The sequence below is a fragment of the Colletes latitarsis genome, chromosome 5, assembly GCF_051014445.1.
Source record: "Colletes latitarsis isolate SP2378_abdomen chromosome 5, iyColLati1, whole genome shotgun sequence".
NCBI classification, from domain to species: domain Eukaryota; kingdom Metazoa; phylum Arthropoda; class Insecta; order Hymenoptera; family Colletidae; genus Colletes; species Colletes latitarsis.
Genome location: NC_135138.1, coordinates 38,720,076 through 38,738,484, shown reverse-complemented (window position 1 = coordinate 38,738,484; position 18,409 = coordinate 38,720,076). Strand labels below are relative to the sequence as shown.

The 18,409-nt window shown below is 32.7% G+C and overlaps 2 protein-coding genes across 5 annotated transcripts; both read right to left on the bottom strand.

Annotated features, from left to right (window-relative positions):
* Positions 1-896: 896 nt before the first annotated feature.
* On the bottom strand, positions 897-3,758 carry LOC143341971 (leucine carboxyl methyltransferase 1). 2 transcript variants are annotated; one of them, XM_076765428.1, is made up of 5 exons: positions 3,270-3,758; positions 2,537-2,720; positions 2,097-2,448; positions 1,784-2,002; positions 897-1,594 (listed from the first exon to the last, which is right to left on the bottom strand). In XM_076765428.1, exons 1-4 carry the CDS (start codon positions 3,477-3,479, stop codon positions 1,798-1,800), a joined length of 951 nt encoding a protein of 316 aa, XP_076621543.1. In that variant the 5' UTR covers positions 3,480-3,758; the 3' UTR covers positions 897-1,594; positions 1,784-1,797. The 2 variants fall into 2 exon arrangements, with proteins under 2 accessions (XP_076621543.1, XP_076621542.1); XM_076765427.1 differs by having other exon boundaries at positions 1,770-2,002; positions 3,270-3,757.
* Positions 3,759-4,723: 965 nt separating this feature from the next.
* Gyg (glycogenin 1) lies at positions 4,724-18,030 on the bottom strand. 3 transcript variants are annotated; one of them, XM_076765349.1, is made up of 9 exons: positions 17,853-18,030; positions 12,902-13,037; positions 12,641-12,815; positions 12,239-12,528; positions 11,933-12,113; positions 9,483-10,649; positions 8,491-8,694; positions 8,307-8,424; positions 4,724-6,783 (listed from the first exon to the last, which is right to left on the bottom strand). In XM_076765349.1, exons 1-9 carry the CDS (start codon positions 17,857-17,859, stop codon positions 5,123-5,125), a joined length of 3,939 nt encoding a protein of 1,312 aa, XP_076621464.1. In that variant the 5' UTR covers positions 17,860-18,030; the 3' UTR covers positions 4,724-5,122. The 3 variants fall into 3 exon arrangements, 2 of the variants coding, with proteins under 2 accessions (XP_076621464.1, XP_076621462.1); XR_013079696.1 differs by lacking the exon at positions 9,483-10,649 and adding an exon at positions 7,696-7,771 and having other exon boundaries at positions 6,643-6,783; positions 17,853-18,015; XM_076765347.1 differs by lacking the exon at positions 9,483-10,649 and having other exon boundaries at positions 17,853-18,014.
* Between the last annotated feature and the right edge of the window lie 379 nt (positions 18,031-18,409).

The following is an 18,409-nucleotide window of genomic DNA, read 5'->3' as shown; positions in this document are numbered from 1 at the left end:
TGAAGTAAATAAGGTAAAGTCATATGAAACTATTACGATCAAGTGCAATTTTATTACTGAATGCTTAAAACACGAAATTGGAAAGAATCTACTATTACTGATAGATATAACCGTGATCTATAACTTTCCAGAAAAATAGAATATTAGATTATTTTTTTAGCTTTTGTTACTCCAGGTATGCAATCCTATTTTTGAAAACATACGAATTCATAATTTTTTTAACACACTTATGTATTTTTTCCTATATAATGTTACGTCTTATGGTCTAATAAGCCTTTGTAAGAATATTGGTAAATATATTATCGCGAATAATCCAGAAAATATAGCTAAAGTCAATTGATAATTGACACATTGAAAGATGGGAGAAATAGAAACAACAAATAGTTGTATTGTTATTAGAAGATAAGTTTTTTGACACCATCTGTTAAAAATTCCATTTTCATATTACTCTTAATTTGCATATATCGTAACCCTGATGTTCCTTTATAAGAAAATAAATCTTTATTAATCCAGCAATCAAGCTGTTGGCAATTTAATGAGTCGGTTAGAAATTTCATTCGAATGAAATTAGTTCACATATTGTTGTCTTATTAATGTGCAGACAGTGTGTTTCCTGAGAATTTTTTACTACCACTTTAAGATCCACCTAATGTACTTACTTATGATGACAATGGTGAAAGTACAATTTCCTGTATATACATTTCTTTTTTTAAATATACAGAAATAATTGCATGTTATATATCCTAATAGTAGCATAAGTTACAATGTCTTGCAACGTGTGACTATTGGTTGTATTTTAATTAACCCATTCTGTACATGTAAATAATTAGAACGAAACTAGCTAGAATTTTCGTAAATGATACACTCAAATATTGACTTTCACAATATATGTACTGTTTTCTATTTTTCATATTTAAGTAAAATTTTATTTTCGTTGCATGTTAATATTTTACATAATCACGCTTGTAGAAAACTGCACGTGTAGTGGTTCAATCAATGATTTATAATACTAATTTGGTCTACAACGACTTAGTAAAAATGTAATTATTTATAACAAACACTATAAAGATAAGTGTTTTTAAGTACAAAATAGTAAGCAGCGTAAGAAAATAAATTTACAGATGCTTTAAAATTAAAACTTTAATGTCTGTTTACATCAGACCAACGATTACCATAGAATGCTAGATTAATGTTATAGGAAGTATATGAAATTCATAAAAATTAATTAAACGTTGTATGAATGAAAAATATTAAAAATATATATCTTTAAAAACCAGTACTCTAGTTTTGTTCTTTCAAATATTATTTTATGTTTAGCAGCAGTTCAAAAGACAGGAAAGAACTTTATATTTTCCTTCAATATTATTTTTACATTACAGACATTATAACATTTATAGCATACAAATATAGCCAAAATGGAAATATAGAATGGTGTTTTCAAATTAATATAATAAAATTGAACATTTTTATACCAAATTATCTGTTTTATACAAGTTTACTTACAATTTGCTTCTTTGTAACACCTTAAAAATGTTGTTTGAGTAGATATACACTGTATATATTCACCCCATAATGAAAAATACATACAAAGTCACTATAACGAAAGAAAATATTAACATTACCAAATATAAAAACGAACAGATTTATCAATTCGTACCAGAATTAGAGATTTGCACTTATTAATTCCATTAATGAACAATGATTTTGCATCTTTAGTTACCACACGTGTACTTACAAGTTTATACTTTTTAACAATACAATATTACTACCTGGAGTAACTTACGAGAGTTAGGAAGGCTAACCCTGTGCTATAGACAGATTCTTAAATGTTTGTCCATTCGAAGCAACAGAGATGCAATAATGTTGCAATAACTGTGTCAAAAGCTCTCGTTCATCCAACATTTCTATACGCTCGATTCGACTTCGATCAGTTTGAGGTAGCGAATCATAGACCTCTACCATTGTCCATGCATTAGAGCCTTCCCAATTATTTATTGTAAAGCTGAAATACACAATTTTCAAATCCTCTTGATAATGTTCATTAACTTTATAATATTAGACACAAAGAACATAAAAATAATTTATGTAATACGTACCGTCTTTGTTGGGTTTCCAAAGATTCGCAGTCTTCCACTCCAGCCAACAAACACCCACGACTACGTAAATTGGACAACATAACTTGTCCAAATTTATCTTTCATATTCACTTGCTCATAATTAACAAAAATACTATTTGGAAATTTTGCAGCAAGCCATTTCAACAATGCAGAAGCTGCGCTAGTGTCTACATACACTAAGACACATTCTGCAAGGAACATGGTTGGCAGATTAAAATTAACTTCTGCTTGCGATAATTTATTAGTAAGTTCAGATATGTGCCGCAGATCTATTCCTACTAAGTGATAGTTGGCACCGTGTAGATCTGTTGTCGAAAACCTAATTTCCCCATCTATAAAAAAAAACAGATAGGAAATGATGAAGGAATTTGTCTCTGAAAAATGCCAGTGTTAAAGAATTAATAGCATCTGACACTCTACCTTCTGTATTCATCATATCTATCAATTGTTTGTGCTTTTTAATGTGATAGCATTTTCTAGCAGTGACACTGGGAAAATCAAGTTCTACAAAATTAATTGGGCTCTTTCCTGCATCTTTCAGCCTCCAATAAAGGGTATCAAATCCAGCACCCAAATTTATAATTTGGCCTTTCTCACCAGACAACTATTTTAATGTTATAAATAAAAATCTTCCCTAAATAAATTTATTTAACCGTACAATTATAACGTATAATCTATTTAAAAAGGCTCAACCAAGTTTTATTCTATTTTTGGGCATGAAAATTCTTATTTTATAAACGTCAATTATTATCAAAATATACATATAAACGTATACACGTATTATATCTACAATTTAATAATTAATTTCTATCATACTTTTTAAAGTATGAAAAGAAAACAATTCTTAATTTTCTTTGTATTATCGATGTACAAAGTACAATAGTGATTATTCTAAAGATTAATAATCCGGTTGTAATTATTTATTATTTATGTGCGAATAGTGTGTGACAGGTGTTATATCGCAGTTCCATAGCAAAAGGTGGTCCGCGAAAATTAGGACAGGGCCTTGGTCAGGTCAAGGTTTCCCGCACTGCATACGTCCTTTGCTGCTCAAATCAGCTGTATCCCGAATTGTTTCTATCATGTTTCTAGGTTATGCCAATTTTGGAATTGGGATTACGAAATTCGCAAAAATTATTTCAACGACACGTACCTTAATAAACTTGTCAACGAACACTTCGATGCCCTTTACTCTGGCATAATAACCACGATTGATTTCGGGCGCTTTCCGTCCGGTTTGTTTCACGAAAAAGTTGATAAATGGATCGGACCAGTAACCAAGTTGTACCGCGTATCTTTTACACTCACTCGCGTCATCGTTGGTGGCCTGTATGGCCTCATCATCAGCCATATCTTTGATCATTACACCAATTTTCGTTCACTTCAGTTACGATTAATCATAATTTCGTATGTATTCCTTTAGTCGAGAACCGCGGTACTCGCCACTTACAGACGAAAACCTGGACAAGCGACCATACTGGCGACAACTGGCGACGCGAGGCGAGACTGCTGTATGCTGTATGCAGTGTGGTGGCTAGATTTGGCATAATTGAGTGCATCGACGGCGATACTAGTAACGACGAACTTCCTTAGCTTTTAACGGAGTGGTGGGGAAAGCCGACATATCCTACCCGTACGAGCCACATGTTCGCGAAGGTCAGCACTTGACGCAACTTTGGAAAATCGATAAAGAACGCGAATGAATGGGAGCCTTTCCTTCTTGGTTTGAACAGCTTAAAGTCCTTTCTCGCGTCAATGGCATACAATTTCGAATCTCGACTGCCCAGGCATTTTTACGTTTCAACCTACATAGGCACATACATACATACATACATACATATAAGCAAAGTACCACCATAATGAAAAAAAAATATGTATATGTATACATATACTAGAAACGCCATGGCCTATCAGACGTATCATGGACTGCTTATAGTCAAAGTCTAACCGAATCACGAAACGAGAACACGAAACTTAAACGTAAATTTTCATTTAAATTCAATCAGCTTCTTGAACGACTAAATAATTTATATAAACTATGTAAAAATATTTTTTAGCATTAGCATAGTTCCATGTTTGCAAAAAAAGAAAAAATTATAAAAATTAATTCCAATCCCCAGAAGCTTGTAGATAGGAATTTTTTGGGAAGAAGAATGTAAGAAGGCATAAAGTATAAATAAATTTTATTACTGAATTATTCAAACTTTTCTTTTCACAGATTTAAATAGATTAGCTTCAAACGGGTAATAAATAAAAAATAATGTACGTTGTAATCTTAGCAAGTGTATTTGAATAAATTTAATACCCCTGGCATCTTTTAAACAAGAAATTCGTGTGATGGTATAATTGCATATTATATATATGTATAAATATATAAAGATACAAATTGATAGATAAAAAATTTATAATTTTTACAGTGAATTACCACAACATAAGTGTTAGCGACATTTCTTTAGGAATATTTTTATAATTTATAACAAATAATGTTTCATGTGCTTTTGTCAACATGGTATATTATATATACCATAAAAATGATCAATCACAGCTATTTGCGTATATGCTTTTAAATAAATTGATGCTAACAAATGAGTGAAAAATTAGTCGAGACACGTATTAAAATAATATATTGATACAATTGTAATTACAGAGCACTATACCTAAATGGTATTAGTTTTACTCCAAAGAATATATGTAAATAGATAAGTAGGGATAAAATATAAAAGCTTTATTTAGCATTGACACTTAATTAGAAAGGGCACATAGTAAAATATGTATAAATTACAAAGCAAAACATGACATTGGAATATAATGCAGCTTAATAAATTCCAATGCATTCAAACATCAAAACTAAGGGTGATACGATTCGAGGCATATTAAAAGTATAAAAAATTAGGAGAGACTAGTAAGTATCACCTTTCATTACTTCATTGTTTTTATGGCTCCTAATTTTAAAACTTTTTCTTAGAGTATTTTTATCATTATTGTCAGTTCCTGTTATGGTAATTACTATTCTACGTCTGACTTCTTAACAACTGATTTTGTAGCTGTAGCTTTTACTTTTCTTTTAGGCGGAACTGGAGTATCAGAGGTACTAGACGATGGGGTTTCAGAAACGGTTGTATCAATATCAGGAGTTTGCAAAGTCTTTGTACCTTTTTTAACAAGTTTGACAGTCTTCTTTTGTTTACTATGAGAACTACATTCTTCTGCACCATCATCCAGTGCCTCTTCCGGTTTCAATTTTGACTTTTTTGCGACCTTTTTCACCACCTTTTTTACAACTTTCTTCCCTGTACCATCGCCCTCAGCTGTTTCTACAGGGTCTGTTTCCGATGCCGATTTCTCCGGTGTCTTCTTTACCACTTTCTTTGTGGTTGCTTTCTCTTGGCTTTTTAAGTCCTGTGGAGTTTCTGGAACACTTTTAGAAGATACATTCAATTCTTTTGCTCTCGAGGGCCTAACCGGATTTTCTCTCAACTGTGATGTTTTAGTTACTTCACACTCTGCAGAAGATTTAGGTGTCCCTTTTGTGCAACTTTCAGTTTTTTTAATCTGGTCCATTGCTTCTGTTGTTTTTTTTGTGCTGTCAACGGTTTCTTTAACTTGTTGTACTGGTTGTTCCATTGTCTCTTTCGTGCAACTTTCAATTTCTTTTACTTGTACTGGTTCTGTTATTTCTTTTGTACAACTCTCAGATTCTTTGATTTCTTGTATCGATTCTGTTACTTGTAAATGTGTATCAGTATATGTTTCCGTGCTTTCGGCCATACTTAAAGGTAATGTGGATGTTTCTCCAAGTTGAAGTTGTTCTACAAGAGGTAAAATTTGTGAAATTTCTGCTGATTTTGTAGACGATTCGCTCAATTTATCAACGGTATCGATAATATCAGAACTTAATTTCTCCTTGTTCGGTACAGAATCAATTGCTGACGTCGAACCATTAACTTGTACTTTATTTTCTAAATCTGTTTTGAAGCAGAGTACATTAGATTCATGGACAGGTGTTATTGTAGAGGAAAGAACTTCTTCGGTCACCGTTTGAGAATCTGACACAGATTCTTTAGGTTCCATTTGAAGAACAGATTCTGCAACTTGTATTGGTACAGGACTGACTGTAAGAACTTCAGAAGCAGTTGATAATTCATTTGCATGCTTTTCATCTCGAATATCTGGTTGTTTTATTTGTTGTGCATCTATAGTAATTTCAAGGTTTGTTACAGTACTTGCAAGTACTTCTGTCGGAGTAATAAAACTGACGTTATCTTTGTTACAAGATTCAACTTTCTGTTCTCCAATTGAACAAGACTGAACCAAGTCACATGGTACTATGGGTATAGTTGTTTCTCGTGGTACTCCTCTTAACAATAAACTTTTACTAAATTCCTCTGCAGGTTTTTCAGGAGATGTTTGCGTCGTAGATTGTGTAGAAAAAGGGTCTATAATCATATCATGAGATTCACTTTCAAATCTTGTTGTAGATTTTTCAGAAATATCTTTTATTTCTTCTGATACTGTTTGTCCGTTTTTATTTTTTTCAGCGGAAGATGATGTAGTATTGATAAATTCTCCACCCTCCTCGGATAATTTAGATACTATGTTATCATTGTCTGTTATAGGAACATTGTTAACTAGAGATTGTTCTTCAGTATGACTGATCGTTGCTTGAGCTAAATAAAAAAAATAATCACATTATATGTATATAAATGTAATAATTTATGGGAATTCAAATTGATAATACGTTCCTTGCTAAACAAATTTAATATCTAAATTTTCATACAACTGTCAATAAAGATTTCAATTACTATTACCATTCATGGCAGGGAACGTATAAATAATTATGGATTATGAAATAGAATTATGTGCAAATTAAAAAATATACACATAAGTGATACTCTATCTCCTTAATATTGTTTTCTATTACATACATGTACTTGAAAAGATTCTCTACTTCTAATGCGAAGAATACAATGATTTAAATTATTACTGAAAAAGTGCTCTTATTAAATGCTACATGATAACACTAAATACTAATATGAATGTACCATAAACACTGTGTTAATTTGAAGCACATAAAACATAAAATCAAAATATTTTTAGCATATTATACAGGTATTAGAAATGTTGTATTACAATAATGATACGAAGAAACACGTCATGCACGATGATTGCAAACATGTTTGATTTTTTTGCAGCACAGTTGTTATACCAAGCACACATGTAGAGTATTCTTGTTTTGAAATAAACATAAGCAAGCTATACAAATATATTCATTTAGCATTTTAAAAATTAGTAATATTTAATAATTTATTTTGAGAAATGCCATTAATTTGACATAGATTATTTTAATTTAGTAATAACCAAGTGTCTAAAATTTACTAAATTATATATGTGGGCATTTAATGTTAACGTATAATGAATGAAAACAGAATGGTATGATTTATTATTAAATGATGCTGCCCTAATGATGTCAATATGTATATTATTTACTGTTTTAGTTACGTTCGACAAACTTTTAAATTATTTAAAAATATGATTATAAAAATCGCGGTTGCGACGATGTGAGTTCTTAAAATATTTACCCCATTAAAGCAAAACGACAATACAAGACGTAGCAATGCTATGGCGCCAGGATCTGTTAGTTGCTGTCCTCTGTTCCTGTTTCAAACACTTAAACTTCATAAACTGTGTAAAAGTATATATTTTTCGCGTTTTTTAGATTATATTAAAATTTTCCAATTTAGTATCGAGTACTATTTGCGTTCGTTTTAAATTAACGTTCTATCATAAAAGTTTTATCATGAAATATCAGTTTGAATATCACATGCTGTATTAAAAAAAAGGGGAAAAATAAAATCGCAAAGCGTGTTCGAGAAAACAGTTAATAGCTTTGCACTATTCAGCACTTTAATTTACAACTTCTTACATTTTTATTGATGCTCAAAATTTTCATTGAATTCGTTTTGATATGCAGTCATAATCGTAACATACATATACATAAAAAATGTGTGGAATTCAATTATGTATAATTTGAAATATACAAATATTCCGAAACAAAAATTATATTTTTTATTTCCAGCTCAGAAATCACTTATATCCCAGTTATGCGATATATTTTATAAAATAGCCTATATAATCACAAAATATATGTGATACGTATACCTATGCAAATATAGTATATAAGAACACATACCGGTTTCTTTATCCACCTCGTCTATAGACTCAGCAGGTTGAACAGAACCAAGGGATTCGGTAGACTCAACAGATTCAATTGTCTTATCGGTCGTTGATTTCGCCGACTTTTGCGTTTCCTGTGAATTGAATTATAAACGCGTTTATCTAAATAGCTATTTTACTAAAAGTAGCTAAATAGTTACCTTAGGAGGAGATGGTAGTCGCGTTGGTGCAAGAGAAAGGGTTTGACAGATTTTCTTCCAGATATTGTCGAAACTATCAAGACCCATATAATCGATTTGTCCCTGCTCCCAACTTTGCTTACGCATATGTTCTTCTAATGCAATTTGTTCAGCACTTCTGGGTTCACCCAATGTTATTTGAGCCAAGGCACCAGCAAGTCCAGCCTACAAAAATAAAAAAAATACCTTTCTTTTTAATTCATTTGTAATATAATACATCTAAAAAGTAGTAGAGTGAGACTAAAATACAGTATATGTTTCTAGCAATTATTTTAACAAGTTACCTTATAAATTGTTATAATATACATACAAATGCATATACCACAAACATATAGAAAAGTGACACACACACACACACACAAATCTAGCACAAATTAGTAAAGTAGTAATAATAATAATAACGATGACAGCAATAATAATTAATAATAACAACAACAATAATAATAAAAAGGCGAATTGTTGAAGATAGACGCGGCATCCTTCCGGAAGCCTTGAACTCGAGTATAAACTCAGTTCGTGTATGCCTTACATCTCATAATAATAATAACAATGATAATAATAATAATAATGTTAAAAATTCGAGGATATTATAAATTTCCTTCCTACAAGCAAATACTGTTACTGAGTTTATCGGTACAACTATAGGATAATGCCAAGGATACTAAATAAATGTAAAGTGTAGATAAATTTTGTCAGGATTGTTAGAGACATTTTGTAAAAACACTTTTACTAAATAACTGCATTAAAACTGCAAGTAATGTCCCAAAAACTATTAGTTATACAAACAATATGTTTAATATATATTTTATGTAAGTATCTATGCGATTAATTGTAACTTAATAAATATATATTGGCTATATAATATCCACTATAGAAGATTACAAGAGGCATGTATAAAGTACATTTTTTAACTTTAGTGCAATCTAAAGAAGTATATGGGAACAATTACTTACATTTGAACTGTCTTCCGTTACGTGTAGGTCAGATTGCGTTGCTACATTGTGGATATCTGTACAAGGTTTGGAAACAGGATGAGGGCTAGTAGATATCAGTGTATTAGTTCGTTCGTCTGTAATGTTTATATCTTCACCTTGTTCAGTATTTTGTTTGGTAAAGAGATTACTTTGATGAATTATATTATTTTCTGTAGCTTGTTTACGTTCATTTGTATTATAAGGTTCTTGTTTTTTAGACTCAAAATCATTATATTCATTGGAATGAAAAGTTTGACTGTTTTGTTCATAATATTGAGTAGCTTGATGATGAGTTACATTATCATACATTTGATGTTGAGTACTATGTTGATGATTAACATAAGATTCATGGTGTTGATGCTGTTTTGTTTCTTCTGGTAGTGATTTATTACTATTGTTTGCAGAATGCTGGTAAGCATGTTCATGTTGTGTTGTTTCTTCTGGAAATAATTCGTGATTATCATTGCAAGGATATTGATAAGTATGTTGGTGGTTAACATGTTGATGTCTTTTTGTTTCTTCTGGTACTGATTTGCAGCTATTGCCCCAAGAATGTTGATAATCAACATGACTTTGAGATTCATTGGAGTAATGTTGTACACTATGTACGGGTACATAATTTTCTATATTTTGTTGATTTTGCCAGTAATCAGATTGAACGTTTAAAATGGAAGTATTATCAGAATGAAAAAACATATGTTTTTGTTTACTTTCACCAATGAACTGGTTAGATTGTTCTTGATTGCTATGGTGTTGGATGTGTGAATGAGAAGTATTATATTCACTACATTGTTGCTCATAAAGCACTTCCTTGTTATGTTCTGGTGGTGATTCATAATGTGTCTGATGAACAGACTTGACAGAATTAAATGTATCACTTAACATATTTATGGATGAAGATCTGTCGGTTGTGGAATAATACTGTTTTGTTTCATTATTGTCTTCTTTTCTATGAAAAACTAGATCACTTTGCACGTGATAATTTTCCCATGGGTCTTTAAATTCTGAGAAATCTGGTGTTTCTACATAAAAGTCACTCTGTGGTTTGTCTTGTACGTCTATGTAAGTGGGGGGACTGTTTGGAATATGGGTGCGAAAAGGCATAGGAGAAAATTCGTGCCAAATTGGTGCCAATGTGCTGGTGGTCTATGCAAGCATCATGCCAAAACAGAAAAATGCACATTCAGTTGGTTAGTAGAAAACTAATATAACAGTGTCCATTTTTCTTATGCCAGAATCACTATTTGGGAAATATTTAATATTACTATAGTAAATTATATTATGTTTTAGTTATATTTTTTCGAACTGTTAACAAAAGATGGAATACAATAAAATTTCAATAAAGGATTCCGATTTAACGGATTTCGGATTTAATGGACAGTATTCCATGATTTTATGTCTGAACATATCCAAGTTATATATCGTTCAATTTTTTCCCGTACTATATAAAAATTGGATAATTTCTTGAAGGTGATGAACCGCCTATAATCGGTTAAAAATGATACAGTTTGTGTCATATTAATAATAATAATCATCATCATCATAACTTGATAAAGTACCAAATACCAAACTAAATTGGCAACATTCATCTTTATTAATTCGTTTGTTTATATGTTAACACGAGTCACGTATTGAAATTTACATACTTGCAAATTACAAATGTTTATATTGTAAATACAATAGCGCTAAATAAAAAAAATGGACACTGATCTACAAGAGAAAAAAAAAAAAAAAAGATCAAAGAAGTTCAAAATGTCCTACTAGCTATGCTACTTTGGAAATTCCTTGAAAATTTGTAATATACATTTTATATCGTTTGTTGTATCGCTTCAGCTATTACCAATATTGAAAATTATACTACAACGATAAAACGAAAAATATACCTTGAATGCCACAAAAAATAAATCATGTCAGAAAATGTTACTTGTTTGTTTTGAATATTATTTAGAATGTCGGCATATACGTTTAATTTTTCAAAATAGAAATAATAGTTTGGCTGCAATATGATAATTTTCATACATATGTTATATAATAATACTTTTCAATATGTGCAATATATACAATCTTAACTACTTCATCAAGCATGTTTATATGTAACAGTGGGTGACTGTGCTTGTTATATGTAAACTATTTCTAACGATGTTTAAAAAAACATTTTGCAAAGTGAATGGCACACTAACAAGAGCAATGGAAGCACACTACCTTACCTTTTTCCAAATTATGTTTCAATTCAATGACTTATTGCTTTTGCATTTTATTTGGGATATGTAAAACCTTAGTCTAATATAACGTACAATAAACAAGAAAAAAAAAAGAAAAAGAAATAGAAAAAAAAAATGTACAAAGTTATTTGAAAAATTATTATATTTACAGTGTTCTTTTCCTTATTTATAATTGGTTAAACACTGAAAGTAATTCATTGAACTTACCATAACAGGTGATAAGTGAGGATGCACTTTTTCACAAAATATATTCCACCATAATTGTAATAATGGTTGTAAATGTGCAGATTCCATTGGTGGTTGAACAATACCAGTCAGAGTATCGAAATACTGTAACCATGGTTTTGTAATACCAATGAAATGTATTATTCTAACATCGTTTCCGAATCTGAGAAACAAGAGTATCTGCAATTACTTTATTTTATGTGTTGCTATTATGATATCGCAACTTATACGCGTACGTAATAAGAAGATATTATTCTATAATATAAAAAAAACATAAGGCTTTCTTACTGTTTGAATGCAGGGAGGTACGAATAGGTAGCCGTCGAACACATATTATAGATAAACGGTAAATGTTTCGAAATATCTTTGTGGGCCCAATCACTGAAGTACATGTTTAGTAACCCTTGATCACCGCCATCAAACGAGCCTTTATTTGCAGCAAATGCAGTGATAGAAGCAAAAGTTTGTTGAGATGGTTTGTATACAAATACACCAGAATTGAAACAGTCAGGCCAACCGACGTCAGGGGCAGCAGACAGTTCTTCTCGTTCAAATAATTCATCGCAATTCCTGATGACCTAATGTATATGTATCAAGAATTAAAAATAAGAAATTTTTCTAATTTATCATGGAATCTGAATAAAGTATAATATTGTTATAGATTGGTTACCAATTGCCTTAAACACTTACAAGAGTATCTGCATCAAGAAAGACACATTTATCGTATAGAGTCAGTCTCCAACAATGTAATTTGGTAAATGTAATACCCAATTCTGGTCTAGCTAAAAGTGCCAAATTAGCTTCATCTTTCGAATCGAGCACATTTACTTCCGTTACTAGAGAAAATACTGCTGCCAATTTTTCCCTAAATCGATGAAAGAAAAATTTGAATTATTCGCATACGTAGCACGGATTACTTAAAAATAAATTATTAATAAGTCGCGTACCCACCTCATTGTTTCTGTTACCCCGGGAGTGACCAAAACAGCTAATTCATGCTTGGTACCTACTCGACGCAAAGAGTGTGCCAAAACTAAAGCGCCCAAGGAATAGGCATCATTGGTAGCCAGTGTAACCCAGGCATATCCTGAAATTTATGTAACAATATACGTATAACGATAATTTTTAATTCCTTTATGATAACAATATACACAAGTATGCCAATAAACTATCGATATTTGTATATTATATGTATACTCGTTTCATAAAAAAACATTTAATTGACCAATATTTATTCGCGCACACGTTCATAAATCAAGTTCTCGTTGCTTGATATCATTGATATTCATCGTATCGCAATGCATATTAATTAATATGCTGTGTCTGACGAGTGAAATTAACTTGGCAGACATTGAAACATTGATTCCTGTATTGTCTTTGATATTACATCATCAATATAGCGCCAATTGAAATGCATTTTTCAATTGATACAAGTAGTCGAGGAAAGATAACTCCCTGAACTCTGTCGATGCCATTGACTTTAATTTACCATTTGTTTCCAGCGATTACATAAAACAGAGGATAACATTCCAACAATTATCTAACGTTAAGAATGTTCCTCGGTTAATAATAATAGCAATACGAATACCGGAAAGATTATTGTCGATGGAAACGTAACAATTCGTGCTTCGGTTCAAAGTAGTTGTACATATAAAAATTAGCCCGGTTTTCGAAAATATTTCGAAAATTTAATAGGAGCACGTTAGTTCTGCGAATAAAATGTCGAAAAGAAACGTTCGAAATAGAAGTTGGATCGAAGCGCGCGAATCAAAATGCGTTTGCTTTCCGCAAGCAAAGAAATTTAACGCGTCTTATTTATAACGTTTTCTATTTCTAATTCGCGAATGTCATCGTGGCAGCTTACTCGCTAACCGAGGCCACCAGATCTCGAGAAATTTGGCTCTAGTCTTCCTGGATAAAACTCTATTTTTAGTCATTATCTGAACTTGCTGTGCTGTATATCCCACCAGATAGGATATAATCGGCAAGAAAGAACGCGTCGAATTAGCAAAATAAAACGATTTTGCTAACTCAACGACGTTGGGCACTGGTTCGAGTTGTACACATAACGCAACTTTAAAGCATTCGTAACACGAATTTCACTCGAACCCGAAATAGTAATATAATATTATGCTTGTAGTTTAATTTATATGTATATCTTCCGAATTGGACAAGCAAGCGATTACTCGTGGATAATATTTATCAGAAGGAATACGAAAGGTCTCTAACATTTTATCAAATTTCCTTCTAGACAATATTGTACAATGTAGACGTTTTACGAAATCCCATGTAATTAGCTAACGCATATACAATAACAATTCTAGTTTAATTATACCATGTAGCCTCGAGCCTTGAAAATGTACCGTTCATGTTTCTGTTCATGGTTGCGTTGTACGTATCGACATTGAATGAGGTGTTACGTTTCCCGCGTTAGGTACATACATTTTACGAGGTTGATCGTTATAATCATCGCATAAATGTTATTTTCGCGAAGAATTAAATGTTCCGGAGTAAATGATAGTTGAATCTACGACAAATCGACGAGACTGTACATTGAACATTCATCTTTTACGTTGATTTAATGGAGGAAAAAATATTAAAAATAAACATAGCATCGTTTTCGCGAAATCAACTGTCACTGGTACAACTATTCCGTTTACAGTAAATAGATTATTATTATTTCGAGGCTCGATCTGTCAGAATGTGAAGATAATATAGCCTCAATATCTCAACATTCGTCTAGGTCTATTTATAAGCCAGCAATTAGTGCTTGTCCACTGCATACTGCGGAATTTAAGTAATTTACATCGGTTTACATCGGTCACTTATCGGCTCGACAATAATCGTTCCTTCTATCTACATATATCGGACTTTTAAACATCATCTCGTATATGGTTTTTTTTATCTTTCGATACTATCAAATAAATATAAAATGTATATGCAGTAATTTTGTTTCGTTAGATATACATATGTACATATGTACATCACCGCAGTGCTCGGCGGTCGCGTCAAGCACGGTGGTAAAATTAAATGTAACGAATGCAAAGGAACAGAGGAACCGAGTCACAGATGTAGAACGAGGAGAGATGAGAAGAACTCGGGAAGAGAATAGATGCGGCGGGAAGAAAGCTCGGATTTCTGTTACCGATATTCACCGAAAGAAAACTCGTTCGGTCGTATCGAGTCCCGAGAAAATTAACTTGGGATCATTTACAGTTTATCGCGTGCCACACATATTTATTCTATCAGAGTTCTATTGTTTCAGGCTTCAAGCGCCAACGAGAGAAATTCAACTTAAGGATTATGCGTTAAGATATCGAATGTTGCAACCGGGAAACTTTCCTTTGCAACAATTTTCATTTTGGCAGAAGAACCGCATCTGCAAGAAAAAAGAGGAAGAAGATTTATCTTGGCTATGAGAAACGCCGGTACTCGGCTTCTCGTATATTGTAACACGCAGACGAAACCCGAGAGGCAGAGTGCCGGCGGGTCGTCGTTGTGCCACACAGGTTTATATTTATACAAGCCGACCAGCTTATAATAGCAGCCGAGCCTAGCGTTTGTACAAAATGCATTCATATACTCTTGCCTTAGGTCAAGCACTTGTCGTCCAAGTCTGGCCAGATTTCCTTATACGATCCCGTAAGTACACATGTATCGTCTATGAATCGACACTTTCTCTTCGTAGTAGCGACGCGAAATAAGCATTGTCGTCACTCTTATCGTCTCGGCAGAACGACGATAAACCGGCGATTACACGAGCTTGTAATTTTAAAAGAGCATTCCTTACTGTAATTGTACTTTTTATCAAATGGGAATCTCTTTCTTTGGTAGCGCGTTATTTTCAACTGGCATTAAAATTATTCTATTACTTTTCTTTTTCCATGTCAAAATTCAACGTTAGATTCAACAACAACATATCGCTGTATATTATCATTTACACTACAGATATGTATCATACAGATGTATCTTTTCACTTTTTCAGAGTGTTTATGGTTGGAAAAATGAAATTAAAGTTATTACATACAGTACTTATTAGTTAGCAGTCTTCAAGTATTCAGACGATTCATGTGGCATGAACAGAAAGTCATCAAGCATCGATTCTATACGAAACGTGTTAATTAACGAGAATTGTTCAAATATTTGATCCTGTCGTCCCTTTTTAATGCCACATGTTTCGTGCCTATTTTAAGCCTGCTACGCGTGGAATTAAGGCAATAAGGATAGAAGAAACAACAGTTGCATTCCCGGTGTTTAATTAGGAATCAGTGCATCGTACGAAAGACACAACTGTGTTCGTCGCACGTCTAGACCGTACATCGCAAACTAGAATTACCGTGCCCAACCCAGACGAAGGTCAAGACTGAACTTTATGTATAAAAATAGTAACCGATCCAAGTACAATGCACCGAACAATACGAACGAACGAACGAACGAACGAATTCCGTTTAGCGTGACATTAAACTCTGCTCTTGCACGGCACGTTTTTTATTCGGGGAACATTCGGTTCTCCCGCGTGTTAAATTATTAAAACGCCAAGCAGAATAGCGAGGCATCATTTCAGTTGTGTCAACATTAAATTTTTCATTTTTTTCAGTGGAATTTCTCACGGGTTTATCGCTCCCGGTTACATCATCGTGCCGCACTGATCGATAAACATAAATTAATATAGTCGAAATTAAGCGAAATATGTATCATCCGATTACGAAAATCTTCAATTAGGTAATATGTACCATTTAAAAGTAATTACTCAAAATCGCGGATAAATATTTACAATAAAATGAAGGTAATTATTATTAATATGCAAAACACATATTCTTTTATTTATAATACTTTGTTCACGCATGTTTGCTTCGCGCAGAACAAGCCAGCGAATTTATGCAAGACATTTTTTAATAACATAAGACAATTTTACCACACGTGTAAAATAAACATAAAGAGACGGACGGGGTTTGGCAAAGAGCCGCAATTTCTCCCCCAGACGGCTAAGAATAAACGGTAGGAATACTGCCGACAGTTATCTTATTTTATGCAGGAGGAATCTCGCATCTAATAAAAAAAAAGGCACAAAATACCTCCCTAAGCTTGAGCCAATCCTCCAAGTATGTACTTAATTAATTAAATGCTATACAGCACGAAATTAATTTTATTTCTTAAAGCACGATACTTTTTTTTTTGCAAACAATGTCAACTACTTCGTTTTCTATAAATTTGAAATACAGAGAACATGGAAAAAGTATTATAGAATAAATATTAAGTTCGTTGTATTTATACTAGCGTACCATGTTAGAACTTTAAATATGGCTGCCCAGTTACGCTAACGAAAATAGACTTGCATGTTTGCAATATTACTTTATTACAAGTAAAGACGATGAAATTGGTCAAAGTCGTTTTCAAACGTGTAACTTTGTTCATTGTAAAACATAACCAAGCGTAATGTACTTAATGTATAACTCTGGGTATAGATGTAATATTAAATTGGCGTCGTCTCTTCGAAAAGAAAGCAAAACAAAAAGGTTTCGCGCATGCGTTCGAATAGAACAGCACAAACATAGCGCGAATCTCACCGATCTTTGCAAAATAAATTAAAACAAGCACACACGTTCAAAGGTAAATGAACAGAAAAAAACGTTACAAAAGAAATAACTTTTTCGTACGTAAAGACATATTACGGGGATACGATGAAATAAAACCTAAAACCTACGTGTTTTCACGCGTAAACGGTTATTATTCGTTGCCCATATTAGATATAAATCGTATGAAGGTCATTGGGTCAAGACCGGTTACCGGCGACTTTATCACACACCCCAAATGAACTCTCAATGAACGTAACCTACAAGCCGAGGCGTGTTTAGGAGGAAAAAAAATAAAAATACCTATAACAGACGACTCGTGTACTTACCACCCATGTTTGGAGAGAAACTCTGTGTTTCTTCTTCGATGGATTGACTCTACAGCACACTCAACACTTGCCAATTCCCGCACAACTGACAAAGATTCATACGCACTTCACCAGCGCTACAACACGAGTGACGAATCGAGGGTCTCCTTCCATGCCGCGGCGCTATCCCCACTTTCATTCCATGCGAACCAAAGTTTTCCATTATCGACTGAAGGTGCTACAATCTGACTGCCATACCGACCTGAAAAATCGGACGTGATTTTAGCATCCTCTTCTCATGGATGGTGGTCAGTTGAGAACTATTTGCTAAAAAAAAATCGAATAAGTGCTGAAAATTTTTGGGTGAAAAAAAAGACTTTCGAATCGTCTTGGAAAAATTATTTTTAGTTGCAGGGGTCAATTGCAAGCATTTTTGGTCAACAGACATACCCCCGAAATCCTACTCAGTTTCGAGAAAAAAATTCCTTACCGAAAATGTAATTTCTGGCCAGAAATGTCTCATGCGAATGATTCATGCGAATCTTTAAAACGTCATAACTTCCGAACGGATTGGACGA

What these genes read in the sequence shown, in the direction of transcription:
- LOC143341971 (XM_076765428.1), bottom strand. Translation starts at nt 3,479, where the DNA reads ATGATCAAAGATATGGCTGATGATGAGGCCATACAGGCCACCAACGAT. An exon ending in TCGTTGACAAGTTTATTAAG is followed by an intron (nt 2,721 to 3,269) that starts GTACGTGTCGTT and finishes ACATTAAAATAG; the next exon opens with TTGTCTGGTGAGAAAGGCCA. An exon ending in AGATATGATGAATACAGAAG is followed by an intron (nt 2,449 to 2,536) that starts GTAGAGTGTCAG and finishes TTTTTTTTATAG; the next exon opens with ATGGGGAAATTAGGTTTTCG.
- Gyg (XM_076765349.1), bottom strand. An exon ending in GGGGTAACAGAAACAATGAG is followed by an intron (nt 12,816 to 12,901) that starts GTGGGTACGCGA and finishes TCATCGATTTAG; the next exon opens with GGAAAAATTGGCAGCAGTAT. An exon ending in TAACGGAAGACAGTTCAAAT is followed by an intron (nt 8,695 to 9,482) that starts GTAAGTAATTGT and finishes TTATTTTTGTAG; the next exon opens with GCTGGACTTGCTGGTGCCTT.